Source organism: Aquila chrysaetos, chromosome 5 (genome assembly GCF_900496995.4).
Source record: "Aquila chrysaetos chrysaetos chromosome 5, bAquChr1.4, whole genome shotgun sequence".
Classification (NCBI taxonomy): Eukaryota; Metazoa; Chordata; class Aves; order Accipitriformes; family Accipitridae; genus Aquila; species Aquila chrysaetos.
In genome coordinates this window covers 38,526,830-38,550,721 of record NC_044008.1, presented here as the reverse complement: position 1 = coordinate 38,550,721, position 23,892 = coordinate 38,526,830, and the positions used below count along the sequence as shown (strand labels likewise).

At 39.8% G+C, this 23,892-nt stretch overlaps 1 protein-coding gene across 1 annotated transcript in view; it reads left to right on the top strand.

The window, feature by feature from the left end:
- Window positions 1-23,892, top strand: part of MYO9A (myosin IXA) — a 190,659-nt gene that overhangs the window by 72,991 nt on the left and 93,776 nt on the right. Inside the window, 4 exon segments of the mRNA XM_030013971.2 lie at window positions 1,382-1,438; window positions 5,807-5,904; window positions 8,592-8,718; window positions 15,914-16,003. Of these exon segments, the coding sequence (XP_029869831.1) occupies window positions 1,382-1,438; window positions 5,807-5,904; window positions 8,592-8,718; window positions 15,914-16,003 (372 nt within the window).

Here is a 23,892-nt window from a genome sequence, read left to right as displayed (position 1 = left end):
ACTGACAGTCTGAATTTTTAGGGGTTTTATTATAATAATTTTTTAATTTTTAATAATTAGGGTTAGTGTTAGAGAGACCATTTAAGACTGACAACTATAGGAAAACGTCTGCTTTAGATGTGTTCAGGGCATCCTTTCATACTAAGGCTTTCTGAGAGCACAGTAACAGCTTTCCTGTGCCCTATAGGCAAAGGGGAAAAAGGAAAATAAGGAGAAAAAAGGAAAGAGAGGTAGTGGAGGAGTGGGAAAAGAAACTTTGGAAACATAAAAGGGGAAAATTATAAAATGACCCTTGAGCATTTACACTAGCTTCTTAAATGTGTCCTAGAGAAAACCCTGCCTTTTTAAAAGGAAAAAGAACAAGCTCAGAAATGAGCCTAAGTGTTTAACTAAAAAATTAAATATTAAAATTGAAAAGCTATAAGGTATTGAACCAAGCCCCTTAAGTCAAGGACTGACTCAGCCCTTGAGTCAAGCGTTATTTTCATTCTCCCAGGTTCCTCAGCTCACGTTGTGTTATGCAAAGCAAACGTGTATTTTGCATTGCAGATGAGAAATTATCTATTCAGGTGTTTCATCAAAGTGTGCGGTTATTTTGTTGATCTGTAAGTGCAGGGAGCAGGTTTGAAAAAAAAGATTTTTATTTTTTTTTAAAAGCAAATTTACTTAAACTATCCCCTGAGTTTGAATGACTTCTCCATACCTCATACCAATGGCAGGTATACCTACCATTGCATACCCTGCAACTTGCTGAGTATTTTCTGTGCTGGTTATTCACATTTATACATTTTGAAATCAGTGGTTTGCAGGATTAGATCCTTATTTTAAGTTCATCAGGAACTCTGGTGCCACGTGTCTCTCCCTCTTGGGTCTGGTCACTGACATGTGCTTTGACTTCTCTCAACTCCATCTCTGTCTGATTGGAAAAAGATACAAATTCCTAAAAAGCTTTCAAGTGTTGCTTTCCAACTGGTCGGAGAATCGCACTTTTGCAGCACTTCTGTGTGTAGAGCAGAGGTTGAGAGTGGAAACAAAAAATCTGCTCTTCAGTGCGTTTTTCCATCAATAGCTCTTCAGCTCCAGGTAAACCAAAGGTTTCTCCAACTGTGGAGAAAAAGAAGAGATCTGAAAATCCATTAAGCTTATTGCGTGAGAGGTCGTCACTGTCTTGAAAACCCTGTAAGCAGGAATCAGAGCACCATTAATGCAAAAGCATTATAAATCTTACCTTAAAAAAAAAAAAAGTAAGTAAGGAATGTCTATGCAGAATATCAACAATTATTTTACTTGGAAAGTTGACGTTGCTGCCCTGGTTAAAGAGCAGGTAGTGGGGGTTGGTTTTGGTCTGAACACTACTTAACCCGGTCTGCCTTGCTTTCAGATGACAAAGAAACCCCTCAGACAGAGCTGGGATGATTATTGCTATGACTCTGAGCCGGTCAGTACAAGTACCCGCGTCTTCTGTGTTGCTGGTGCAGGGCTGCTGCTCACTTGGATTTGTTAGGTGCACCAAGACCTCAGCAGAAAATGGAGTCAAATTAAATTTAACCTATTAATGACCCTCTCCCTTCCTCTGCCCTGCCATGGTGTTGCTTGTGTATTAGCTCATGACAATACAGATGTGTTTTCCCTTGCCCTTTTTTGGTTCACTCCATCTGGAAAGCTTCTTCAACAGTTGGATATGGTCATCTAGTTTTAGCAAATTAAGGGGTTTTTTGTTCCTTCTTGATATAATACATGATTATTTATGGAAATTGCGATATGGCAGCAATGTGAAAATTGAAATTCCTTTCCGATAAAACAGCAAATTGGTCTCTTGAAGCCCTAAGAGATGCATCAGTTCATGATGGCTGTAGCAGTGTGTCTGCTCTCCAGCTTCCAGGGGAAAAAAAGACAAGCCCCAAAACATCCCCCCCAGCCATCTGCGAGAAAATCAAATCCTGATATTATTCAGAATGCCAAAACAATTCCCTCTCCTAAAATAGTTCTGCTGACATGATCATCCTTTCCAAATGGATCAACCCAAAAAAGGGAACAGTGGAGCTTCTTCCCCTTCCCTGGCTCCTCCTGTGCAACCGAGTCAGAGGTGGTATCTTCAGCTGGCAACGTGCTTTGGGTGTCTGTGTGTCCCGTGATGGTCTCTGTTGGTTTTGTCTTGCACGGGGAAGCATGTTTCAGATCAGCTGCATGTTGTTCCTGCTAATTTTGCCGTGTGCTTAATGGTTGCTGAACTCTAGCTGATGCATCTGGAAGAGTAAGAGGTAATCTGTGAAGCAGCTGGGTTTCACTTGGGCTAAGTAAGAGTCTTAACAGCAAGATTACGCTGCAAAATCCTTAGGAAGGGAGCAGGGAAAGGGAGTCTAACCCCCCAAGTTTTAAAAATGTTGAATATTGTATTGGTGTCCTTAATACATCAGCATCCTTAGAGGTCCTACAAGAGCAGGGGGTGAAGAGCAGATGCTTTTCTATATACCTTAATACACTTTACTAAGTTGCAAAGACCTTAATTGCTTAAGGAATGGGTTAGGACAATTGACTGGAGGAATTAAAATTAAAACAAACCCCACATTTATTACCTTCTCCTGGAGGGGCTAATAATGCCCTGCCAGCTCGGGGGTTACCCTGTTATATGTCCTTATTTTGCACAGCAAAACTGCGTGCCATTACAATTTGGCTGTTTATCTGGTATTTTATTTTGCTTGGGATCATTTTCTGTGATATTTGTGGTAACTCACATCTTTGCTTCAGTTGACGATTCACTCTTAAACATACCCCGGACCTCTCCCCATAACCTTGGACTCAACCCACTGCAGACTATAAAGCCTATAAAGAAACCCTATTTACTATATCCTCTTTAAACTTCCAGTGGAAATCCATGGATTGCTTCGATGTGACAATAGTAAGCAGGGAACTTGCTTTGCTGAGAAACTAACTGCCCCAGCAGAATATTAATGATGAGTTTGGTCTGTAGGCATGGACTTTGTAATGCCCTAGTATCAAGGAAACTACTTTTTTTTTTTTTTTTAATAATTATCATCCATTAGGATAAAGTACAGAGCTGAAACGCTACAGAGAGCATCTGCTTTTAAGTAGATAATTTACAAAAGGCCTTTCCGTGTGGATTAATGAGTTTGGCAATTGTTATGTAAATTGTTAATTAAGCTGCCTTTGGCATAGATTGTGCTACTTCTGAGTTGTCTATGGTATTTTGCTGTTGCCTGGTGACTTAATTTTGGATGAATGATGCCACAAAATGAAATTGTCTCCTGGAATGTGGAGCGTCACTAAAAGCGACACTTGGTATCTTTTAAAAAAGTTTTTAAAAAGACTTATTTGCAGAATCTGTGGGTATATTATTGTCCTGCAGACTCCAGGTCCCACCGTAGTGGGTGTGAAAACTTCTGCAGGTTCTCCTCAGCGTATGTGTGTAGTGGCTGAAGAAGTCAGTTGGCCAAGGTTTGAGTTTAGGAGGGACAACTTCTTACCCTGATATTTTATGGTTTAAATAATTGCATTGCTGATGCCTGCTGATCTTACTGATATATAGTCTAGATGTCTTTGTTGCATTCCTTTGGATAATATATACAGACAAACACCTTATACATCTATTGAAAAGGGTAATTTTCAATCATCTATTAATAAACGGTAAAAGCTTCACTTTCCAATTAGTATTTCCTAAGAACACGCAGGCGTTATTTTTTCATTAAATTTAAAACACTACATTCATTGATGCTGCACATGGTTTTAAATGGTCTTAATGTTCAACATCTCTAAATTCACTTTGTCTGTGCAGTATTAAGTTGTTGTCCCTGAGGACTATCGATTAGAAATTTTTTATTTTCTTGTGCTGTTGAACTTCTCTACCTTTTAGTCAAGGGGATAGGGCAGTTGTGTGTGAGTAGTCGCCTATGTTGAAATAAATATCTTAAATAAGAATTTTCCCCCTATAATCAGTAGCTATCGCTGTGATGATGCTACAGAGTGGGATGAAGAACATATCACTGATACAGTTGTGAGGCTCTAAGTGTGGATAGGTGCTGTAAGACACAAAGCTGATACTATAAAATAACTTCATTCTATATATTCTGTATTTATGATTTATTCTATGTACTATAAGTGAGTACGAGTGTCTCTTCAAGTAACAGTCATCATCCTGTGACTACTTGGTACCTGTATAACGATGTTCACTGTAGTATTCACGTAACCCTGTTTAGTGCAGACTTTCAGAATTATTTGTGCTAAAGTTTGTGCACACTTGCTCATGTGGTAAATACATTTTACAGACAAATGACCAAAAGAAACTATGTGGATGCAGCTGCTTAGTTAATTGTCACTGCCACTGCAGCTGTAATTTTTAATTAACATACCTGGATTAACTTTTAGAAAGCCTCTATTTAAGTGTTAGTAAAATATTCTGAGGTTTAAGATAACACTGTATTGTGTGAGGCACACTAAACTAATTTTGATTCGTAGATTGGGAATTTTTATAGGCAGCAATGGGAAAAAGTATTAAATATGGGCTATGAAGCGAGAGAGAATCATCGATAATCCATGGGGGGGCCCACGGTGAGCCAAAGCAGAAGGAACTTGTCATTAAAAGTTCATACACTCGTTTAAGGAGCATTTATGTTCCGTAAATATTGGTGCAGGACAATATTGGTTGGGTCCAGAATGTCACTGGATTTCCCTGAAAGTATCAATGACTGCCGTCAGGTTGGGGGTTATCTGAAAAACTAAACTGTTCAGACATATTAGTCTCGAAGAAATATATAAATGTAGCGGATTTCAAATTCTCACAATGCTTGCACTTTTAGAAAACTTCTTGGTAGTTAGAATAAAGTTAGTGAGAAATATATTTAAAGCTTTCCCTTTCATATGCAGGATTTAGTTCACTGATATTTTACATGAAATTATGTGAATTCTATTTTAAAACTGAATTCTTCCTCTTTAGTTGTCAGAACTCCTAATGGACCAGGGCTTAATGTGGAATAAACTGCCTGTAAATGTGTAACATATTTCATCTTGTTAATTCACATGCTTTTTGTATGTTCTTTGTCCCACATTGATGAACTCTTGCCACACTCTTAGAATGGTGCAACTCAACTCTTGTGTTAGAGGTTAAGCCTAGGAAATAAAGATGTATCTCCAGGAAAAATTAGCCAAAAATGTTGTTTTGGAAAAGGTATACCAATGTAGTCCTCTCTGAGGTCCAGGCTATTCAAACCAAGGCGTTTGTGGTGGAGATGTAGTGTCCTTTGAAAGACCATCTCACCACACTGGGTAAAAACACAGTACAGAGAAAAATGTTTGTGTATACAATAAATAATTGTTGTATCGAAATGTGCGCTCTGGTTAGCTTTTCCATAAAGTCCTTGTAGAAGCAGATTCTCCTAAACAGCTTGATTTAAAAAAAATCAAACTTTAAAAAAGGGTATTAAAAAAAATCAAACTTTCAGTTGTGTGTATTCTTTCTAATATTTAAGAAGAAAAATTCTGCCTTGCCACTGGAGCTAATCCTGGTCTTTTATTGTATTGCATATGTGTTTCTTGCTGTATCTGCTATGGTGCTGTGAATCCCCCTGGCCCTGGGCTGGATGTCGGGGTTAATTAGCCACAATTATTCCCCATAAAGTCAGTGGGGCCTCCTGCATATCTCATTTCCCAGTGCCAGATTGGAAATGTTCTAGTTGCTGATAAAAGGCATGGAGATCACTAAATGATATTTATGAAGTGTTGACTTGGCCATCTGGATGTGTTCTGATCTTAATTTCTTTCAGTGCTTAATCTTTCTGTTTGAACCCAACAGGACTGCTTTTCTGTGGAAGGGGAAGACTTGAAGCATGACTTTGAGCGGTTACAACTAGCTATGGAGATGGTGGGGTTTCTTCCCAAAACTCGCAGACAGTGAGTTTATTTTCCATATTAATGGCTTGAAGATTATGTTAGTTAATATAACCTCCATAATCAGTGAGATAATTCACCTGACTTGAGCTAACATAACTGTTGTGCTCTGTATAACGTATGAGGCTGGTGAGAAGCAATAATTGATGAGACGCTAGAAGAAGGTTGCCCAGAGAAGTTGTGGATGCCCCATCCCTGGAAGTGTTCACGGTCAGGTTGGACGGGGCTTTGAGCAGCCTGGTCTAGTGGAATATGACCCTGCCCATGGCAGGGGGGTTGGACCTAGATGATCTTTAAAGGTCCCTTCCAGCCCAAACCATTCTATGAATAATGACACTTGACCATTCATACAATAAAGGAGTAAATAAAATTTAAAGATATAAACAAAATACACCCATCATTACTGTAGTTAACGATTCTCTTTATGCAAATAGAGCATTGGCAGGAAGTTGGCACTTGGAAGTATTTTTCAACCGTTCGTGAATAGGCATGCCATACTCTGCATGTCATGAATCCAGATCCTGGTTTAATCAGAAATCCTGATTATCAGTCATCATACTTAATCCTTTATATGCAATTGCCCGTTCTGTAGACTCATTTCCAACTTGCCTTCATTCAGTAATTCACCAGAAGTGCTGCTTGAAAAACTGGACTTCTTAGCTGGGTTGCAATACCGCCTTCCACTGCAAGGAATTACATGCTTCATATGAGGGTCGTCTTCAACCAAAACCACAAAACAGTTCCTCTTGTGTTGATTCTCGGCTTGAAAGTCTTGAGTAGGTTTGAATGAATTTGACAAATATGTTACTAAGATTAGTAACAGGCATAGAAAAATATGTATTGTCAAAATCCTACTCACGTTGAGGTAATTTTTTTATCATAAGTATTGCTGAAAAGCACATCAGTAGCTGGAACACAATGAGAAATCTTGTGCTTTTTCAAGTCAAAATGTTCAAACAATAATTTAATGAATGTGGTTCCTTTCTGTCTGAAATCCTCAAGGTTTGTGTGGGAACAGAGAATTACTACTTTGTACTAATGCTAATGGCACTTGAAACCCTATTCATCACCTTGGGTAAATGATGTTTAAGATGCTAACAAGTAACTTTTTTTTTTTTTTTGCAACTGGGTGGATTACCTCCTGTTCTTTTAAGCACCTTTTTGCTTGCTTTTTAATATGTATCTAAGCCAGCAGTTAGACGACCTTAACTGTGAGACATTGTCCTGCCTTCTGCTCCAACAAGAAATTTTCACCCAGCCGAGAATCTTTTTCATAACCTCATCCTTTATCCCTAACTTGTAACAAATGAATTATGAAATTAAGACTGCTTTTTCTTTATCCGTTCCACACACATGGATAAACCCAAGTATACATACTTCTAGTGTAAATATGTTATATGTCAGCATGCTTCATTATCTTTCAAGAATCAGGTTTCAGCGACAAAGTTTTTCTAAAGCCTGTTTAGGGTGCAGTAAGGGAGTTTAATCGACGGAGTAAACCAATCAGTAAGTGTCGGGACTGAGCACAGTTGGATGTCGCAGTAAATTTATGCTTTGGATTTACTGTGCAATAACTTCTCTTGGTGCAGACATTCTTGTATTTCTCCTACTGAATTTTGCTTGTCAAAAAACTATACTGGATTCTTTGCTATACAAGCAAATTTTTTCTGCTTGGCATTGTACAACTGTAACATGAATAAGTAACGACCTTCAGCTGAGTATAAAAAGGAAGGACATTTTAAGTATTACTATACTTTTATAAGTGATCATTTATAGCAAAACATGGGGTTTCACCTTTGTGGAAACAGTTACAGAAGAGAAATTTTTATAATTGCATCCCTGTAATTCATGATGAGGAATCAGTATCCCTAATTTAGAGATAAGGAAGGACTGGCTTGGAGAGGTGAAAGTGTGTTGTCTAGACAAGCTGGTGGCATGGCTAGGAATCAAATTTGATTTCATTCATTTTTAGCTCCCCAGAGAGTGTAGAAATAGGGACAAGCAGAGTTTATAGCTGAAGTCAGCCATGACTTGATAGTCTCAAAGAGCTTTTTTTTTTTTTTTTTTTTGAGGAGTGAGGATATAACTTAAAAATGGCCAAATTAAAAAAAAGAAAAAGAAAAAGTAGATGGATAAATTTACTTGAAGAGTAACGTCTTTTCTCTGTCTCAGTATGCTTATATATTATAAAAGCATTTATGCTTTTTTGTATAGGCTTCCTACCTGGGACTAGATTTGAGAAGGTGATAAATACATGTGCCAGGGGACTGAAGAAGGATCACCTGCATGGCTGAGTCCAGTCTCACCCTTAATTTAGACAATTGCATGATAGATATTTAATCTGGATATCTAGATTACTTGAGGATTTCTTTTTTTCTTATAATATGGGGTGCCATTTTATAACCATGGGTTTGAAGTGTTAAATAATTTTCAAGAAAGCCAGACCAATGCAACTTTGGTACTTGACTAAGTGAAAATATTTTTTACATGAGGCAAATTGGATGCTTCATTTGAGAATCATTTTTGAGGAAATATTTGGAGATTTGAGACATAAACTACTTCAAATTGAAAATTAGAGGAATGAGTCAAATACAAAGACGGCACTTGGATGTTTGGGGATGTGGTTTGCTTTTTCGTTAGCTTTAAGAAAAAACAACCGAGTGAAAATGAATTCTCTCTATTTTCTTTAGAATTTTCTCTCTCTTGTCGGCAATACTACACCTGGGTAACATCCGTTACAAAAAGAAGACTTACCGGGATGACTCCATCGATATTTGTAACCCTGAAATACTACCTATTGTGTCAGACCTGCTGGAGGTAAGCCTTCGCTTTCTGTCCTGTAACGTTCACACCTAATGAGTCACCTCTGGTTTACAATAGAATTTATTTCCAGTTTCGCTGAAGAGTTAAGTTCTCTTGTGTTACCGTTCATATGGGTTGTTTCTGTTTGCCAGTGAAAATTTATAAAGACTTTTTTAATGAGGTTTTTAAGGTAGGGTTTTTTCCTCTACTCTTCAGCTTCAGCTTTAATTGACTGAAAATACTGTTTCTGTGATTAAAATTTGGAAGATTGCAAACTGGTTCTACATGGAAAGCAAACCTGCCGTTCAATGCAGTAGTTTCTTCAATTGCCAACCATCAGCTCCCTCACCAAAATTCCCTGATGCTCCTGAAATCTGTTCCAATATTTATGTAAGAAACTAGAGCAATTGTAAGACCATCAGCTCGCTCTTCTGGTTCAGGTGGTGGCTGTAGGAGATGCTGAGCTTGCTCGCCGTGTTTTACTGTCTGTTGTTACCCTGCCAGCATCCACAAAGGTTGTATTAGAGATGCTGGAGGGTGCATCTCATCCCTTTAGTACCTATTTATGGACGTATTATCCATGCATTTATCTAGGTCTTTTGTGAACCTGTTGATGCTATCTGCTTTTAAGACCTTTTACTGAAAGCACTTTGTCCTCTGTGAGTCACCGCTGTGCCAATATAATTTCAGAAGGGTTTATATGTCTCGGCCCAGATGGCCCAGGGCCGTATCCAATTCTGTAAATCAGTGCAGAAGTACTATGTAAGTTCTTAGTAGAGCTGCTCTGTTAGCCCAAGCAGGTTACGAAGCTGTGGCATTACTTGTTCATGAGAAAAGTCTTCATTTCAGTGAGCCCATTTGTCCTGTGCTTCTGTTACGCATTCAAGAGCTGGGCTCAACATGTCTTGATGTGTATATAGGTGGTCAGAAGCTCTCCTTACCGTCTCACTTTTCTTGAGATGCTCTAAACCACTTTTAACTCCAAAGGATACTGAAATGTTATACTTGTAGATGGTTAAAACAGCTATTATCTTTATCCCTTTGTACTCGCTGGATGGTGTGGAAGGTTAATTTTTGCTAATTTTATGATAGCATCAGAAGATAACTTGTCATTTTGTGTACATGTGATGCTCTTCCTATTCCTTCCCTTAAATAATGGTTGTGCTATCTCACTACCTAAAGAAATCGGGAATTGGCTCTCACAGATTTTCATAGCACTTTCATTAATGCTTTGAATTTAGGGAGGGTAAAGCTTCTGTAAAATACGGTTATAAGCAGCTGGATGCTCTTTGCATCTTGGCCTTGGAGATTGCAGAAATAAACAGAAGGAAAATATGAGTTTGGAGGAGAATGTTGTTGATCTTACCCTCTTAAAAATGGCCATAGCAAGAGTGCCAAGTCATTTAAGAAGTAGTTGTCTTTTAAAAAAGCTTTAAATAAGAGAGTGACTAAGAGATCTGAAATAGTTCTAGACTTTGGGTCTTTGCCCTGGCTTTCTTCTGCAACATCTGCATGCTGTAAGGTATCAAGTTATTTTTTGCACGTGTACATGTGAAATGATGCATCGGTTGAGCCATGTAGATCCAGTGGTGGCTTAGTGCCATGGTCTGGTACAACATAGAGCATGGATACCATGCTCACTTGCAGATAGTGTCAACAATATGTAAAAAAAAAAAAAAAAAAAAAAAGGTATGTATAAGTATTTAACTTCACCATTTTGAAAAAGCAGTAGAATCTGGTGTACCTGAGCGCAGTGATAGGTTTCTGTTCATCTTGGTAAGTCTTTTGCAAGCTAAATGACTGTATACAGTATAAAATGCTTGTTAATTAGATCAGGACAATGCAAATCTCAGGTATGATCTTGTGAAATACATTGGGTATTTGGGTATACCAAAATATACAGATATATACCCAAATACATTTGGGTAAATGGTGTAGCTTGTCCTTAAAGTTGCATTTATATGGTAATTTAGCAATGGAATTGGAGACATTGGTTGCCTCCAAGTGTAAACTTTCAGATAGACCCATTCCCCGATCAGCTGAAATAAAGCCAATAATCTCATTTTCGGAAGAGGCTTGGTTTCTCTTTCTGAAATGCTTGGTTTCTGTTTCTTTGCAGACCTGAACAGATCTTATAATGCTTATTCAGATTTGACCAAAACGGAGGACTACTGGGTTCAAACAGATGAAACATCATTACAAAGAGCATCCATTGCACTTTATTCATTAGTTAGCTACTTACAACTCTCCAAATTAAGTGTAGTGAATTCTTCTCAGCCAGAGACCAAAAATACTGGTTGAAACATTTGACACTTTGTTTTTTGTCTCATTTGGGTAATTATTTTTAGTACGGTTTTTTTTGTGGTCACTGAACAGTATACAGTTTTGCTTTTCACACTATTGTTGCTGAAAATATGAATTGCGTTGAAAAAGTTATTAATCCCCTCTCTAGATCTTGGCATTACTCACTAAGACTGAAAAATCATCTTGGAATTAAATAACATTAGTTGACAAATAGTTTAACTTCTTTTCATACAGCCACTGGGTGCTTGGCAGGATGGTCTTGAGTGTAGCAAAATGATGGAAGAAACGATATCTGCTGTGATCTGATACTTGCTTTGGGGGGTGTTTTGGTTTAGGTTTTTTTCCTTAAATGACTTGCTGGATTTGTTCAGTCAAGGATTTGGCATGGAAAAGAGAAGAAAAAAGTCCAACTGGAATTGGTGGAAGGGCTCTGAGAAGCAGGAGCTGAATTGGCCATCTCTGAGACCAGCCAAGAAGAGGGGATGCAGAGGTCCTCCTGCACAGCACCGATGTGCAGGATGCAAAGCTAAGGTGTTTTCCCTCTCTGAAGAAAAGTCTGGCCCAAATTATCATGAGCTAGCTGGTTTATGTTGGACCCTCTGAGCCTCTAAGGACAACCTGGGGGAATTTCCCCACTGCAGCAGTTAATGCAACAACACTGAACAACTATCCTTCCTCTGTTTAACAAGATCTGTGTCCCTATAAAATGAAGCTAGTATGCAGATTTTTTTAAGGAATCTGGAACAAGATTATGATCTGCGATGGATTTGACTTTTCTTAGATACCAACAACACTGTCCAATATGTTTTTGGTTTATTGAAACATTCAGACCAGCATTTGTTGAAAAAGCAAACTGCAATATAGGATTTTGGCCAGACTCTGCAGATCATTGTTTCATTTACAGTAAGACCCTGATTCCTTTTTTTTTTTTTTTTTTTTCTAGAATAGACATAGCGTGTGGATTATGTGAGGCTTTTGGCAGGTTTTTCATGGCCTTTGTTTAAACTTTGCTGAAATGCCATGCCGTAGTGTGATGTCAAGGTTGCCTGATGGATTGAGCAGACGCGGAGTCCTGTGCAAGTGCTGCAAATATCACGGGTCCTCTGCAGAAATCGTAGAGGATTGTGTAAAACTAGGGGAGACTTTTGTGTTTCTGGGGAAAAGCCTGGAAAGGCTCGTTTGCAGGCTTATTAACAAAAGCAATCTATCAGTAATGATCTAGTGTCAGTTGACCTTTTTTCCTTTAGAAGAGCAGGAACATTTTAACTGTGTACATTTACTAATACTGGAAATTATTTCCGTGGATGGAGCATGGAGTAAGGAAGGCACATTCTGTCTTCACTCAGTGGAGCAGTTTTGTATTCAGTTTTTAGGCCTAGGTGACCAGTCTCAATGCAAATAAAGGTAAATAAAAGTTATCAAGTGTCTTAAATTAGTTTTGCCAGATCTCTTTTTGCATTGACGATGTTAGCTTTTGGAGCTAATGTCTACCTCCATGGGAGATTTATGTGCTCAAGTTTTTTTTCTGCTAAAAAATTGTCTTCAGCTTCCCAGAAGGATTTCACAGACGTGCTCCTCGTGTGATAAACATCTTGGAAAGTAATTGGGGAGCAAAAGGGAGGTGAGGATTACGAAGCAGCCAGTGCTTGCATCCAGCCTTCTCTTCTGGATCCATTTTCTGGACAAAGTTTGGGGATCATAGAATCATAGAATGGTTTGGCTTGGAAGGGACCTCCAAAGTTCATCTAGTACACCCCTGCAATGAGCAGGGACATCTTCATCTTCCTTGGATGCGAAGCTCTGAGCCAGAACTCAAGGCAGATAACTTTCTGGTTGTTTGAAAGAAAGTCTGAAGAGAAGGTTCAGATCTTTTTCAAGAAGAACTGATAGAAATCTGAATTTATTTTCTGTTACTCCACACCAGGCAGCTTTTGAACGAGCGCTCAATGCTGTAATCCCTTTCTCAAATATGGGAGGAGAGACAAAAAGCAATGTTTTCTTGCTCTCAAGTTGGAAATGGTTCATTTTTCTTCAGCTGCTATAACATAATACCCCAGCATTACTGGAGAAGCAATCTCCGCCTGCCTTGGCTCCAGCCCAGCCCTTGCGGGAGCCCACTGGCTGTCTGCTCCCTGCCACACTCTGCTGACGTTTATAGCCGTGGCAGCATTGCAGGTCATCCTTCACTGAGTTTTAGAGCTCTAGTCATCCAGCCCTCTCAGTGTTGGTTCGACTTGCATGTGGCAGTGAAGTCTTAAATCTGTATTTTGTCCCTGTAATTAAGATATAAACTCATGGGCCATGTAGCTTTTTTTAAGAGGGAGAGCAGGACTTGCCCTTTAGCACCAGAAAGCAAAAATCCATGAAACGTAACTTTTAAGTGTAACTCCCAGGGCACAAAATAAAGAAATAAGTTGTGTTCTCCTCTTTGCTAATCTGCTAGGATGGTTTTTGTCTCTTTTTTAGTGTATCACGCTTACTGGAGGAGGAAGCATAGGATGTTCGTGATGGGGAAGCTGCAAGTATCTCCATGTACCAGGTGTCCTTAGTCATCAGCATGTGCCAATTTTATCTTTAGAAAGCTCCTATGGCTCCTCGCTGGCATCAGGAGTCAGCTACCTTCAAGCTGTGACCTTAAATGAAAATTAGGATAATTTGGCTGCACCCGTGGTGTTGGCTCTCGGAGGTGATGAAGCAATCAAGATCAAGCTCCACTGGGTGGTAATTGCAGGCAGAGACCCAGGGAGATGCAGGGATTATGTTCCCATCCTTGCCAAGTATGTTTTTGTATGAGAAGATGGTTCGATGCGATCTCTCCAGGTCAGCTCGCAGCAGGTCTGGAGATGAAGGATGCACATCTGCAGGTCTCATCCATCAGGAGAGCAGAGGGAGAAGGAAACCGGTGTGAACATTAGATCTGGATGGTGAGGGATGGCATAGCTAATGGTTTAAACTGTTTAAAATCCCTGTGTTAGCTAACAAATCTGGGACTTGGAAGCATTTAGGTTGTTTAGGAGTATTACATTGGGCTGTTTTGATTAGTAACCATCTGATACCCCTCTGCCTTGTTGCCTTTGATAATTAAAAAAAGCCAGCGTGCTGGCTGAGGGTTTGGAGCATCCCTCCTTTGTGTGGGATAATGGATGGTGTAAAACTCACCTTTGTTCCAAGCTGTGCAACTGAGGGAGGGCAGCCGATGGTCCTGCAGTCACAAGCTGCTGGAAAAGTGTCCACGTTTTGCCTGCAGAGCTGAAGTTTAAAAAAATCACCATTTTGCTGAATGTAGAGGAATAGAAACCAAATATGAAAACTTGCTGTGGATTTCCAGATAAACCAGAAGATTATTTTTTTCTGCTTGATTTTGAAACATAAAATCAGATCGTAGGAACTAGGGGCTCTACAGCATTACTGAGGACTAATGAAACAAACCTCAAGGTGTTGACGTTCGATTTCCAGCGACATAGACCTTGCTGGTAGGTGAAAGTCGTATACAGGTGACTTGATGTTTTCTGCTTTCCGCACCACAGCAACAAGTTCTTGTTAGTGGGTATTGCAGGAAAAGTCAGTTATATAAAAATGCACTGGAGTTTAGCAGGGAGACTCCCATGACAGTATTTTTGGTAGAAAGTAGTTTTTTGTACAGAATGGCATAATTATGCTGATGGTTTGTGAAATTTCGTAAGTTCAACTGGCTTGTTTGCATTGCTCTTCATACTAATTACTGGATTAAACCAATAAGCCAAAGTACATAAACCACTAAGTTTCCCATCATCCGCATCAAACCATAAATGGTTTACCTGGGATAAAAATATGGCCTTAGATGGCTTCAGAAATGTGGATTTGGTGCTTCTAGTCTTCATCAGTGATGTTCTGAACAGGTTTGGTGTCTGCATGGAGTCCTTCAGTTAGGATAAGCGGCCTGTATAGACTTCGGTGTGGCTTCTGAAGCAACAACATCTCTGTATCAATCCATAGCTACTAACTCTGGGCTCAGAGATTTTCACCCAGACTAACAATTTCTTTTTTTGGCATTGATATTTAGTAAAGAGCAGTCAACGATGCAAAGTATTTAGGTCTAACTTCTGTATAAGCCTTTCACTGTCTATTCTGGTAGAGAGGGAATGCTTCAGAATTTTTCCAGGAGTGTCAAAATAAAAGGGACTTGAAACTGCTTGGTAAAGAGGCTTTTCCCAACAATTCATGGCAGGCATTGCTTAATTTGTCGGCACCGTTTACCTATTTGCTGAAATATCTGTGTTTACACAACTGATTTTTTTTTCTGCAAACTGGTTTCTGTTACAGCTGATTAGAGATTGTCGCCTCACCAGGAACTGGCGTCTTTAGGGAGTAAATATCAGGTGCAAATAGCAGAGTAAATATCAGGTGCTTTTCAAAAGGTTTCTTCCTCCTCATAATTCCTCCCCACCCTGAAAAACACCCACCCCCCCCCCCCCCCCCCCCCCCACTTGGATATCTCTTAAATGGATGACACTATTTTGCTTATTTGTGGAGTAATTTGTATGATGTCATCTTGACAACACTAGAAAGTTGACCTATTTTGCCAGCAAAAAGTGTGGGAGGGAGGAGCTGCACTGGGAAGGAAGGAAACCAATGGGAAATTGCTAGAAATGCAATGACTGAATGTGGAAAATCAGGTTCTCTTGAATACCATGGTGTCTGGTTTCTGATGCTGGGTTTATGTGCTGAGTTGTCTCCTCCCAATAGCTAGCTTGTTCTTATGCATTGAACCATTAACTCTGCAAGGGCTGGCAAAAATGTTTTAAACTTATTTTAAAATTAAATCTATGAAAAAGTTTACACTTATAAATTTTAATTTTTTTAAAAAAATTATGTTTTAAAAAAATTATTCCTAGAATAATCACTAATATCCAGATTTTTGTTTTAGGTGAAAGAAGAGATGCTGTTTGAGGCCCTGGTTACCAGAAAGACAGTGACAGTAGGAGAGAAGCTGATCTTACCATACAAACTGGCAGAGGTCTGTACATGATGCTTATTATTAAAAGGCAGCTCTTGGGATGGTTTTCAATGCTTTGAGATGTACACTCAGCTCTGGTAGAGGGTTTTTTTCCAGTATTTATGTAAAAATAATGTAGGAGAAGCTAATGTGTATGAATCTGGAAAATGATTGACTTTACCTTCTATGCCATTCCTGGAGAGCAGGTTAGCGCTGTATTCTGTGATAGTCTTTAACTGTTTTAATGACTTACAGTTGTGTAAGTGTTCTTCAAAGCAGAAGTGTGCATTGCTGAGTGTGTATGATAGAAGTAGTAGTCTTCATATGTTGTTCCTTAAACTGTAGCATTGATTCGTCCCACAGCAGAGTGGTGACCTAAGACCTACACGACATTTTTGGTGGGGTCCTAAGTGCCTACATTAGTCATGGTTCTTGTACAGGAGGAGCTGGAGATCCTCTGTAGGAGATTCCTATTATCTTTTCTTCAGACCTCTCACAACCTGGGTCCTTGGAGCAGCCACAACTCCATCAACCGCTCTCAAACTTGAGTGTAGTCTGCGCCACTGCTAACCATGGGGCTGGCACCGCGTGAAATGTTTAACTTCTCTGTTATGGTCTGTCTCAGGATTACAATGTCAGCAAACGTGTTTTTTTCCTAAATATGTGGTTTGCAGGAATTTTGAATTATATTCTGTGGCAGGAAAACAGAAACACCTCTGTTTTCTTCTTATATTCTCCAAAGTATATAAGCTCTATTCTGCTGCAATACTTGTTTTGGCTGTTTCTGCATCTAGTGTTCTTGTATCCTCCTCCCCCAGTTTAAGAACGTTGAGCATGCCATCACACCACGCTCAGTCCCTCGGTTCCCCTTGTTGACATGTGGTTGTATCAGAATTTGCAACACCTTGAGTGAAGTCTCTGAGAGCAGTCTGTTGTGTCACAAGTAAGCAAGCTCATGATGTGTTGTCATTAGGGTCAGCTGTAGATACTTTAATTCCTTTTTTCCAGGAAAAAAAAAAACAACTTTTCTCCCCTTTTGAGATTGTGTGTTTACTGAGCTTTAATATTTAAAAGTTAAGTGTTGCCTTTGTGCAAGGCTTGAATCTCCCCTAACAAAGGGCATACAAATGCTCTTACTATGTCTTTGTGATGGACATATAATAGAAGTGGTATTTGTATTTTTTTTCCTGCATCTTGGGCACAGACTTAAGAAATTGCTAGAAAAGTTTACAACGTAACTATAACTACCTTTCTGCTGGAGGTTACTTCCCAACAGCTGTGATGATGGAACAACGCACAGCAATCTGCCTTCAACCACCTTGCTGCAAAACTTCGCAAGTTAGATTAAACTGTTTCTTTTAATATTTTAACCTGGGCCACCAGGTTTTGTATTGAAACAGCTTGAAACAGACTTACCTAGATACTCCTTCTGTTGAGATCAAAGAGGCCCTCTTGCTACCTAAAATGGCTAAGCGTGAATTTCTCAGGTGCTTTCCAAAATGTTTTTTGTGATGTCTGTGCTCATGACTCTCAGGTATTCACTTATAAAGGTTTGTCACCAATATCTAGTACAAGAAACGAAAGATCAGGGTGTGATGATTGTGATGACTGTGGGGAAAGACAAAGGAGCACAAGGGTCTGGTAGGAAAGGTTGATGTAATCTCCATGATGAAATAATTTTGTAAGAAGCCATGAATTGTGTTTAAGAAAAAATAGGCACCACTCATGCTTTTTTTTTTCCACTGTCCTTACAACATTAATATCCTGACCACCAAATTTTACCTGACAGTGACCTCTCTCTGGTAGCAGGTTCACTACTGACTTGCTCATGCTTGACATACTAGAGCAGAACTTGAGATGCTTTAACTGGAACCTCACCATGATAAGAGGTCTTCTCCTGGTCTTCCTCTGTCTCAGGGCATAGGAGAGGTGACTTAGATTCAGATCCATCGGAATGAGGAAGGAAGAGTAGGATTCATTTGACATTTTGAGACTTTACAAAGAATACTGATGTCTGATAATCCCACTCATGACTAATTGGACTGTTGGCACTGTTGGGAACCAAAGGGCTGGTTATTCATCTTCTGTGTTTTACAAAAGAGCATTATAGTTGGCTCAAATGGATAGAGTGATTGAGGTTTTTCAGACGTGACTGTCCCACCACAACTCCCATAACTCATAGGCAGCTGCTTTTCCTGATAGAGCAATGATCTATGTAGCAGCTACTTTATGTTTCAGATGTTGAAAAGCTTGATGTTTTTTGCATAGCTTGTTGATACACTGGAAGTTTCAGAGGAGTTTGTCTGGAAAAGACTGTACTGTAGTGGCTCTCAAAAAAGAGTTGTAAAAACCATCATTTTGGCATGTCCTTGCTTTTTTACACCATCAGGAAGAACAGCTTGGATCTACCAAGTGCCTTCCAAGGGTTTGAACAATTTTATTTAGGCAACCTGCACAGTGTAGCAGTTATTAAAAGAAGAGGGAAAACTCAGCAAAAGAAGGAATTCTAAGAAATTTTATTTGGTTCTGAAACCTGTTGTCTAAGCTGTGAGTGGAAATAGTAAATTATTGGACTCTATGGGTGAAGTGGGAGTAAGTAGCATTGAGCTTCTACCTCCAACATCACTGATTAAATCGCTCAGGATATTGGGAAAGTTTGTTGTTGAGATTGTGTCTCCTCTTGGAGCCATTGGCTCTGTAGATGAGACACTTCCAGACCTGGATTTCTTCGTTGTCTTCTACCTCTTTATGAATTTTGGGTTATTAGCGAGGAGTTAGAAGTATGGGGCTTTAATTTGAAAGAAACATTCTTATGTAAAAAGCCTTGAGATCTTACATTTGGGGTGGGTTCTTGAGCTTTAATGAGGTTCCTATGTGCACGTACTCCACACTAAAGAGACACATACCATATTCTGTACAGGTGGTTGGACTTGCCCATAGGGGTTCAGGCATCGTTTCACTTTCTGTGCTCTGCACAGGGGCTGATGTTTGCTGATCCCTTTCATCAGACAGTGTTGGAATGTATGTGGATGACAACTTGACATAGAAATACTTCCCATGAAATGGCTAATGCTAATGTGATCATTCTGTGATCCCAGCCTGGCTCCTATGAGATCTGTAACCTCAGGGTCGTGCCATGACAATTGTCACCCCCCCTTAATAGTCTTGAATAGGCAGAGGAGACGCAGGTGGCCTGAAGTAATCCTTTCCTTCCGCGGTTTGGAGGCATCAGAGCTGAGACTGGCCTATATTATACGAAGTCAAGCTTTTTCTCTTCCATTTTCCAGAGCTGTAGCCCCACAAGCGCATGGAGAGGATGCCTTTGTTGGATTTGCAGTGATGCCGCATTCCTCTCTGTCTGCATGCTTGCTCACTGCGTTGTTATTGTACGCTGATTAGAAACACTGTCCTGTGGTTTGGGGCTCCTTTTTTTTTTTTTTTTTTTTTTTTTTTTTTTTTCCTGAAACAGTGGTTTGAGCACTTGGCAACTCCTCGTTTGAAACATTCTCCTTCATGACAGTTATAAATTTATATCAGGCTGTCTTCCTGGGTTTATTCTGTTCATCTTTGCAGTAATTTATGTAAAACTAGATATTTTATTCTGGCACATCTTGATGCTTGGGTAAAAGGTACTGCAAAATGTCCTTGTGGGGACAACCTGCTGACAGACATCCCAGCAGCCTGAAGCCTACAGTGTTGAAGGAGCCAGCTGCAATTAGCAACCATCTCATCTCTGTTTATTCGTATTGTACTTCTTTACTTATGACTTTTCTTGATGGCTTTGCGCCCATGAGTTGTGTTGGGCTTTGCACCCATGAGTTGTGTGCCATTTTTAAGTTAGGCAGAAATGTTGGCTTTGTCAACTCTGTGTTTCTTTTAATAAGTCAAGATTTTTTGACTCTTGCCTGCATACAATTGTTCTGCTGGATGACCTTGGAGGATCTAAATCAGGTTAACGGGTTAAAATACTATAATGAAGTCCCACAAGAAGGTAGGACTCTAACAAAGCAAAAGCGCTGCCTCCTGTGTACTAGCAGTTTCCTGTGCCGTCATCTTCAGCTGAGCAAGTTCTTCCCAGCACATACAGATTTCGTTTTACTTTATTTCACCCAGGAGGGTACAAGATATGTGATAGCAGCAGCTGCTTAAGCAGGGCCGTAGCCAGGAGCAGAGAAACTGTGAACTGAGCTCCCATTTCAAGGTGAGATCTATTGTTTCTTGGTGCGTAGTCCGTGTATCCTGCCCTCATGGTATAACAAGGATTACAGAATGAGCATGTGGTTCTTCAAGAAGACCCCACAAAGCATAATGTACCATCAGGTTTTTCTGATCATTCAGTAAATCATGGTATATTGTTAAGAGGTTATGTCTGATCATGGTATTACCATTCGAGTACATCCCTGTGTTGCTGGAGCTACTGGTATTTCTGAAATTAAGGGGAGGCAGTCAAGGAGAGACCTGGTTTTGAAGGTAAAAATCACCACTGCTTTGTAGTAGCGACCTCTCCTTGCTGTGGCACCGATGGCAAATGTGGGCTTGATTGTAGACCCCATGCGTCTGCAGCCCTGCGGGGAAAGCTGCCTGTCCATTCTTGGTCTGCATCTCCAGTGCTCACTGAAATTTAAATGAGCAAGGACACCACATCCATAAATAATGCTTATATTTACCTCTGGCAGCTGCATCTTATCTTCAGAGCCACGCTGGCTTGTCTGCCACAGAGCTGCCTCCTGGAACCATTCATTTTTCCTTTTATAGTAGCTGGATGGTATTTTAATGCAGTGTTTGAAACGACTGCGTAGTTTGGTCTAGTGCTAAGGTTTAGAAGCTTTACACTGTAGATAAACTTAGAAAAAAGGCTGCATGGACATGAAAGGCTGCAGTTGTGTTCAGAGGTCTTGGTTCATTGTCCAAAACAGCTGTCATTGTCTTTATCAGGAGCGAGATGGTGTATTGACGGAGCTAGCAGCAGTTAATGAATTTCCAGAGAAATCACGGTGTATCTGTGCAGGGTGAGGGCAGTATTTAGTAACAGCGAGCTGGCCAAGTCCACTTTGTTTAGCAAATAAAATGCAGTGGTAAGGATACATCAAAAAGAGATTTGACTATGGGAGCAAGAGAGCCGTCAGTGGTGTCTGGGATGATTAGAGTATTTTGACCCAGGTCTGTCTTGAACGTTGGGCATCTCTCTGCAGCCACAGTATTCTTCCTAATAAGGTAAAATATAGCAGGCATGTAGATGAAATAGGGAAAAATTGGATTTTAATGGTAGCAGAATAATAACACACGCTGAGGGTTGCTGTTGTCCTTCCCCAAGTGCTCCTCAACTCCAGACTCTGGGCATGTTTTTCATATATTATTATGTGCATTTTTGCAGTCTCCCTACTGAGGTAGGAAAGTTTCATCAGCCACAATTCAGGTATTTAAAAGAAAAAAAAACCAGACTCACTAAATATTAGGCGGCTTGACTGATGTTTGGAAGGAAACACGCCGATGATGCAGGAGCAGAGCACTTTAATCAAATATTTGTGGAGAACTTGGGGGTTGTTAAAAATCTTTCTCTTGATCCTGCTTGTAATCTGAGCATCATCTTAAGCTTAATCTGTGCAAGGAGCTGCCCTTCTGGGCGATGTCTGTCTTCCTGCTTCTGTCTGAATAATTCAAAGAATTCATGATTTTTCCATTTCAGCTTACTGCAAGGCTCCAAGGCCAGTAGTTTATGCCTTGACTAATACAGTAATATACCTCTCTCAAATCTGTTCAACATGTTGACTGGTGGTTCTCACTCCCCCTTTCCATCACGCTGGAGACAAGCCTTGCGTCTGAGCTCCTCAACCATCCCCACCTTGTTTCCATCCCATTTGTTCTGCTTATCAGGCTGGTGTGTGTCACCTGCTTCTCTGTTTTTCACCAGTCTCTGCATTTTTTCCGTGTTCTTCATCAGATGAGGAAAAACTCGTTATCAAAGTAAATACATCTGTTAGTGAATCCTCTTTTACGGCCCTCCAGAAAACAGATTTTTCCATGATGCTTTCAATTCATTTAGTTCTGTTGGTATTTCTTAAGCGAATTACTTTGCAAAAAGATTTTGTTTTAACAGATCTTTATAATTTTCAGCCATTTGTGACCAAAGATGTTTTATCCCTAAGGGTTAGTTAATGAATTAATTCACACTTTTGGAAGAAGTCTGATATGAAATTGCCCAACAGAAAGGAAATAGAAGATGTGAGACCACTTCTTGGGCAACAAGTGACCTGATTCTTCTCTTCCTTTAATTTTGGAAAGCTGTTAGGAGCTGGTTGTTTGATGTGATGAGTGTCACCATAAATATGTCTTGTATTTAACTTAATGTGTATTCATAATTGTAAGTGGAAAATGGCTATCTTAAAAAACAGAGCAACTGAAAGGGACTGAATTGTATGTTCAGGGAGGTCCCTGCAAGCAGATGTGGAGCACAAAAAAAAAAAAGGTATGTTATTTCCTGCCCCTATGGCACTCTTCTATATTGTGATAGCAAGACCTGGGATGCAAGCATATTTAAGTCCCTCTGCACTGCCCTAAGCGTCCTTAGTTCTTGGGGTCTGCTAAAACTCTATGTAATGCCAAGATATTTTGAAAATTTTTATTTGCAAGCTTTTATAGGATATAATGTGCCATCATATCTTTGCTTAAATGGCTATATGCTATTTAGCAAATGAGTGTTACATGCAGGTAGTTAGTTATGTGGCCATGGAAGGACACCATCGAACTGTTCTGTGACGGTGTGCAGAGCACCCAAATTGCAATTGGATCTGTGAAATGCTTTTTATTCTGCATAAATAAGTGCAGCTATAGGTCCATGTGAAGTCAGCTAATGATTAGTTAGAAAAGCGCTTACGCAATTCAGGTCAGATTTGCTAACCAAAATATTCAGTCTCCTGAAAATCTGCTACGTGCAGAAAAAAGCAGAGGGTAGTAAGCATTGAACCGTGATTTTAGTGTGACTGCCTTTGCCAAGGGCTGCACAGCCTTGCTCCATCCTTTCATTGTCTCAGATGTTCGTCATCCTTGAGTCTGTGCTGACTCAGTTAGCTAACATAGAGAAGGTCCTTGGAGTGGAAGTAGAGTTGGGTTTGTGCCCTTTTGCTAAGTTCAGTAGAAGTCTAGTAAACACCAGCATTGTGCTGGGTGGAGAAAAGGGGAGAGGAGGGAACCTTTGCTCAGGAGCAGTGGAGCAGGCATATCTCTCCCTTCTGGTGGCACGAAGCCATTAAATATTTTTTTTCATGTCATAAAGTGTCACTTCACCCTGACCTTCTTTGCCTGGGATGAATTTCTTGCTGATGAATACAAGACACTTGGCATGTTCATGAATATCCATCACAAGATGGTTATTTTGGATGATAAACTGCATTGTGTTAGTGGCTTAAGCTTTGGGAGAACATTTGATTTTCAGCATGGTAACGGTTAATTGGCAGAGACGCAAGATAGAGAACCCTTGCGGAGCAGACCTTAATAAGGGGAAAAAAGTATTTCATTACGGCAAAGTGCTGAGCGATGTTTCATTAGCTTATGTACTAGCAGTGGTACTGTCTAATGCCTTTTTCAGACCATTATAAAGAGAAAAGGAATGGAGTTCCAGAGCCAAATGGCATAACATTACCTAAGATGTTAAAAAAAAAAAAAGGCAAAAAACAACCAAAGGAAAAGATCATAGTTGCAACTAATCAGGAGCATTTAACAGACTGAAAATATTAGAGGAGAAAATGTGGGAAGGAGACAAAGTAATTAATAGTGTGAAGAAAGTGGAATGAAAATTCTCAGTCCTGAAGAATGAGGACAGGGACACTTACTGGAATAGAAAGCAGCAAAACTGCTGGAAGCACCTACTTATATCAAACCCCATTAGCTTAGGAGACTCATTGTCACCACAG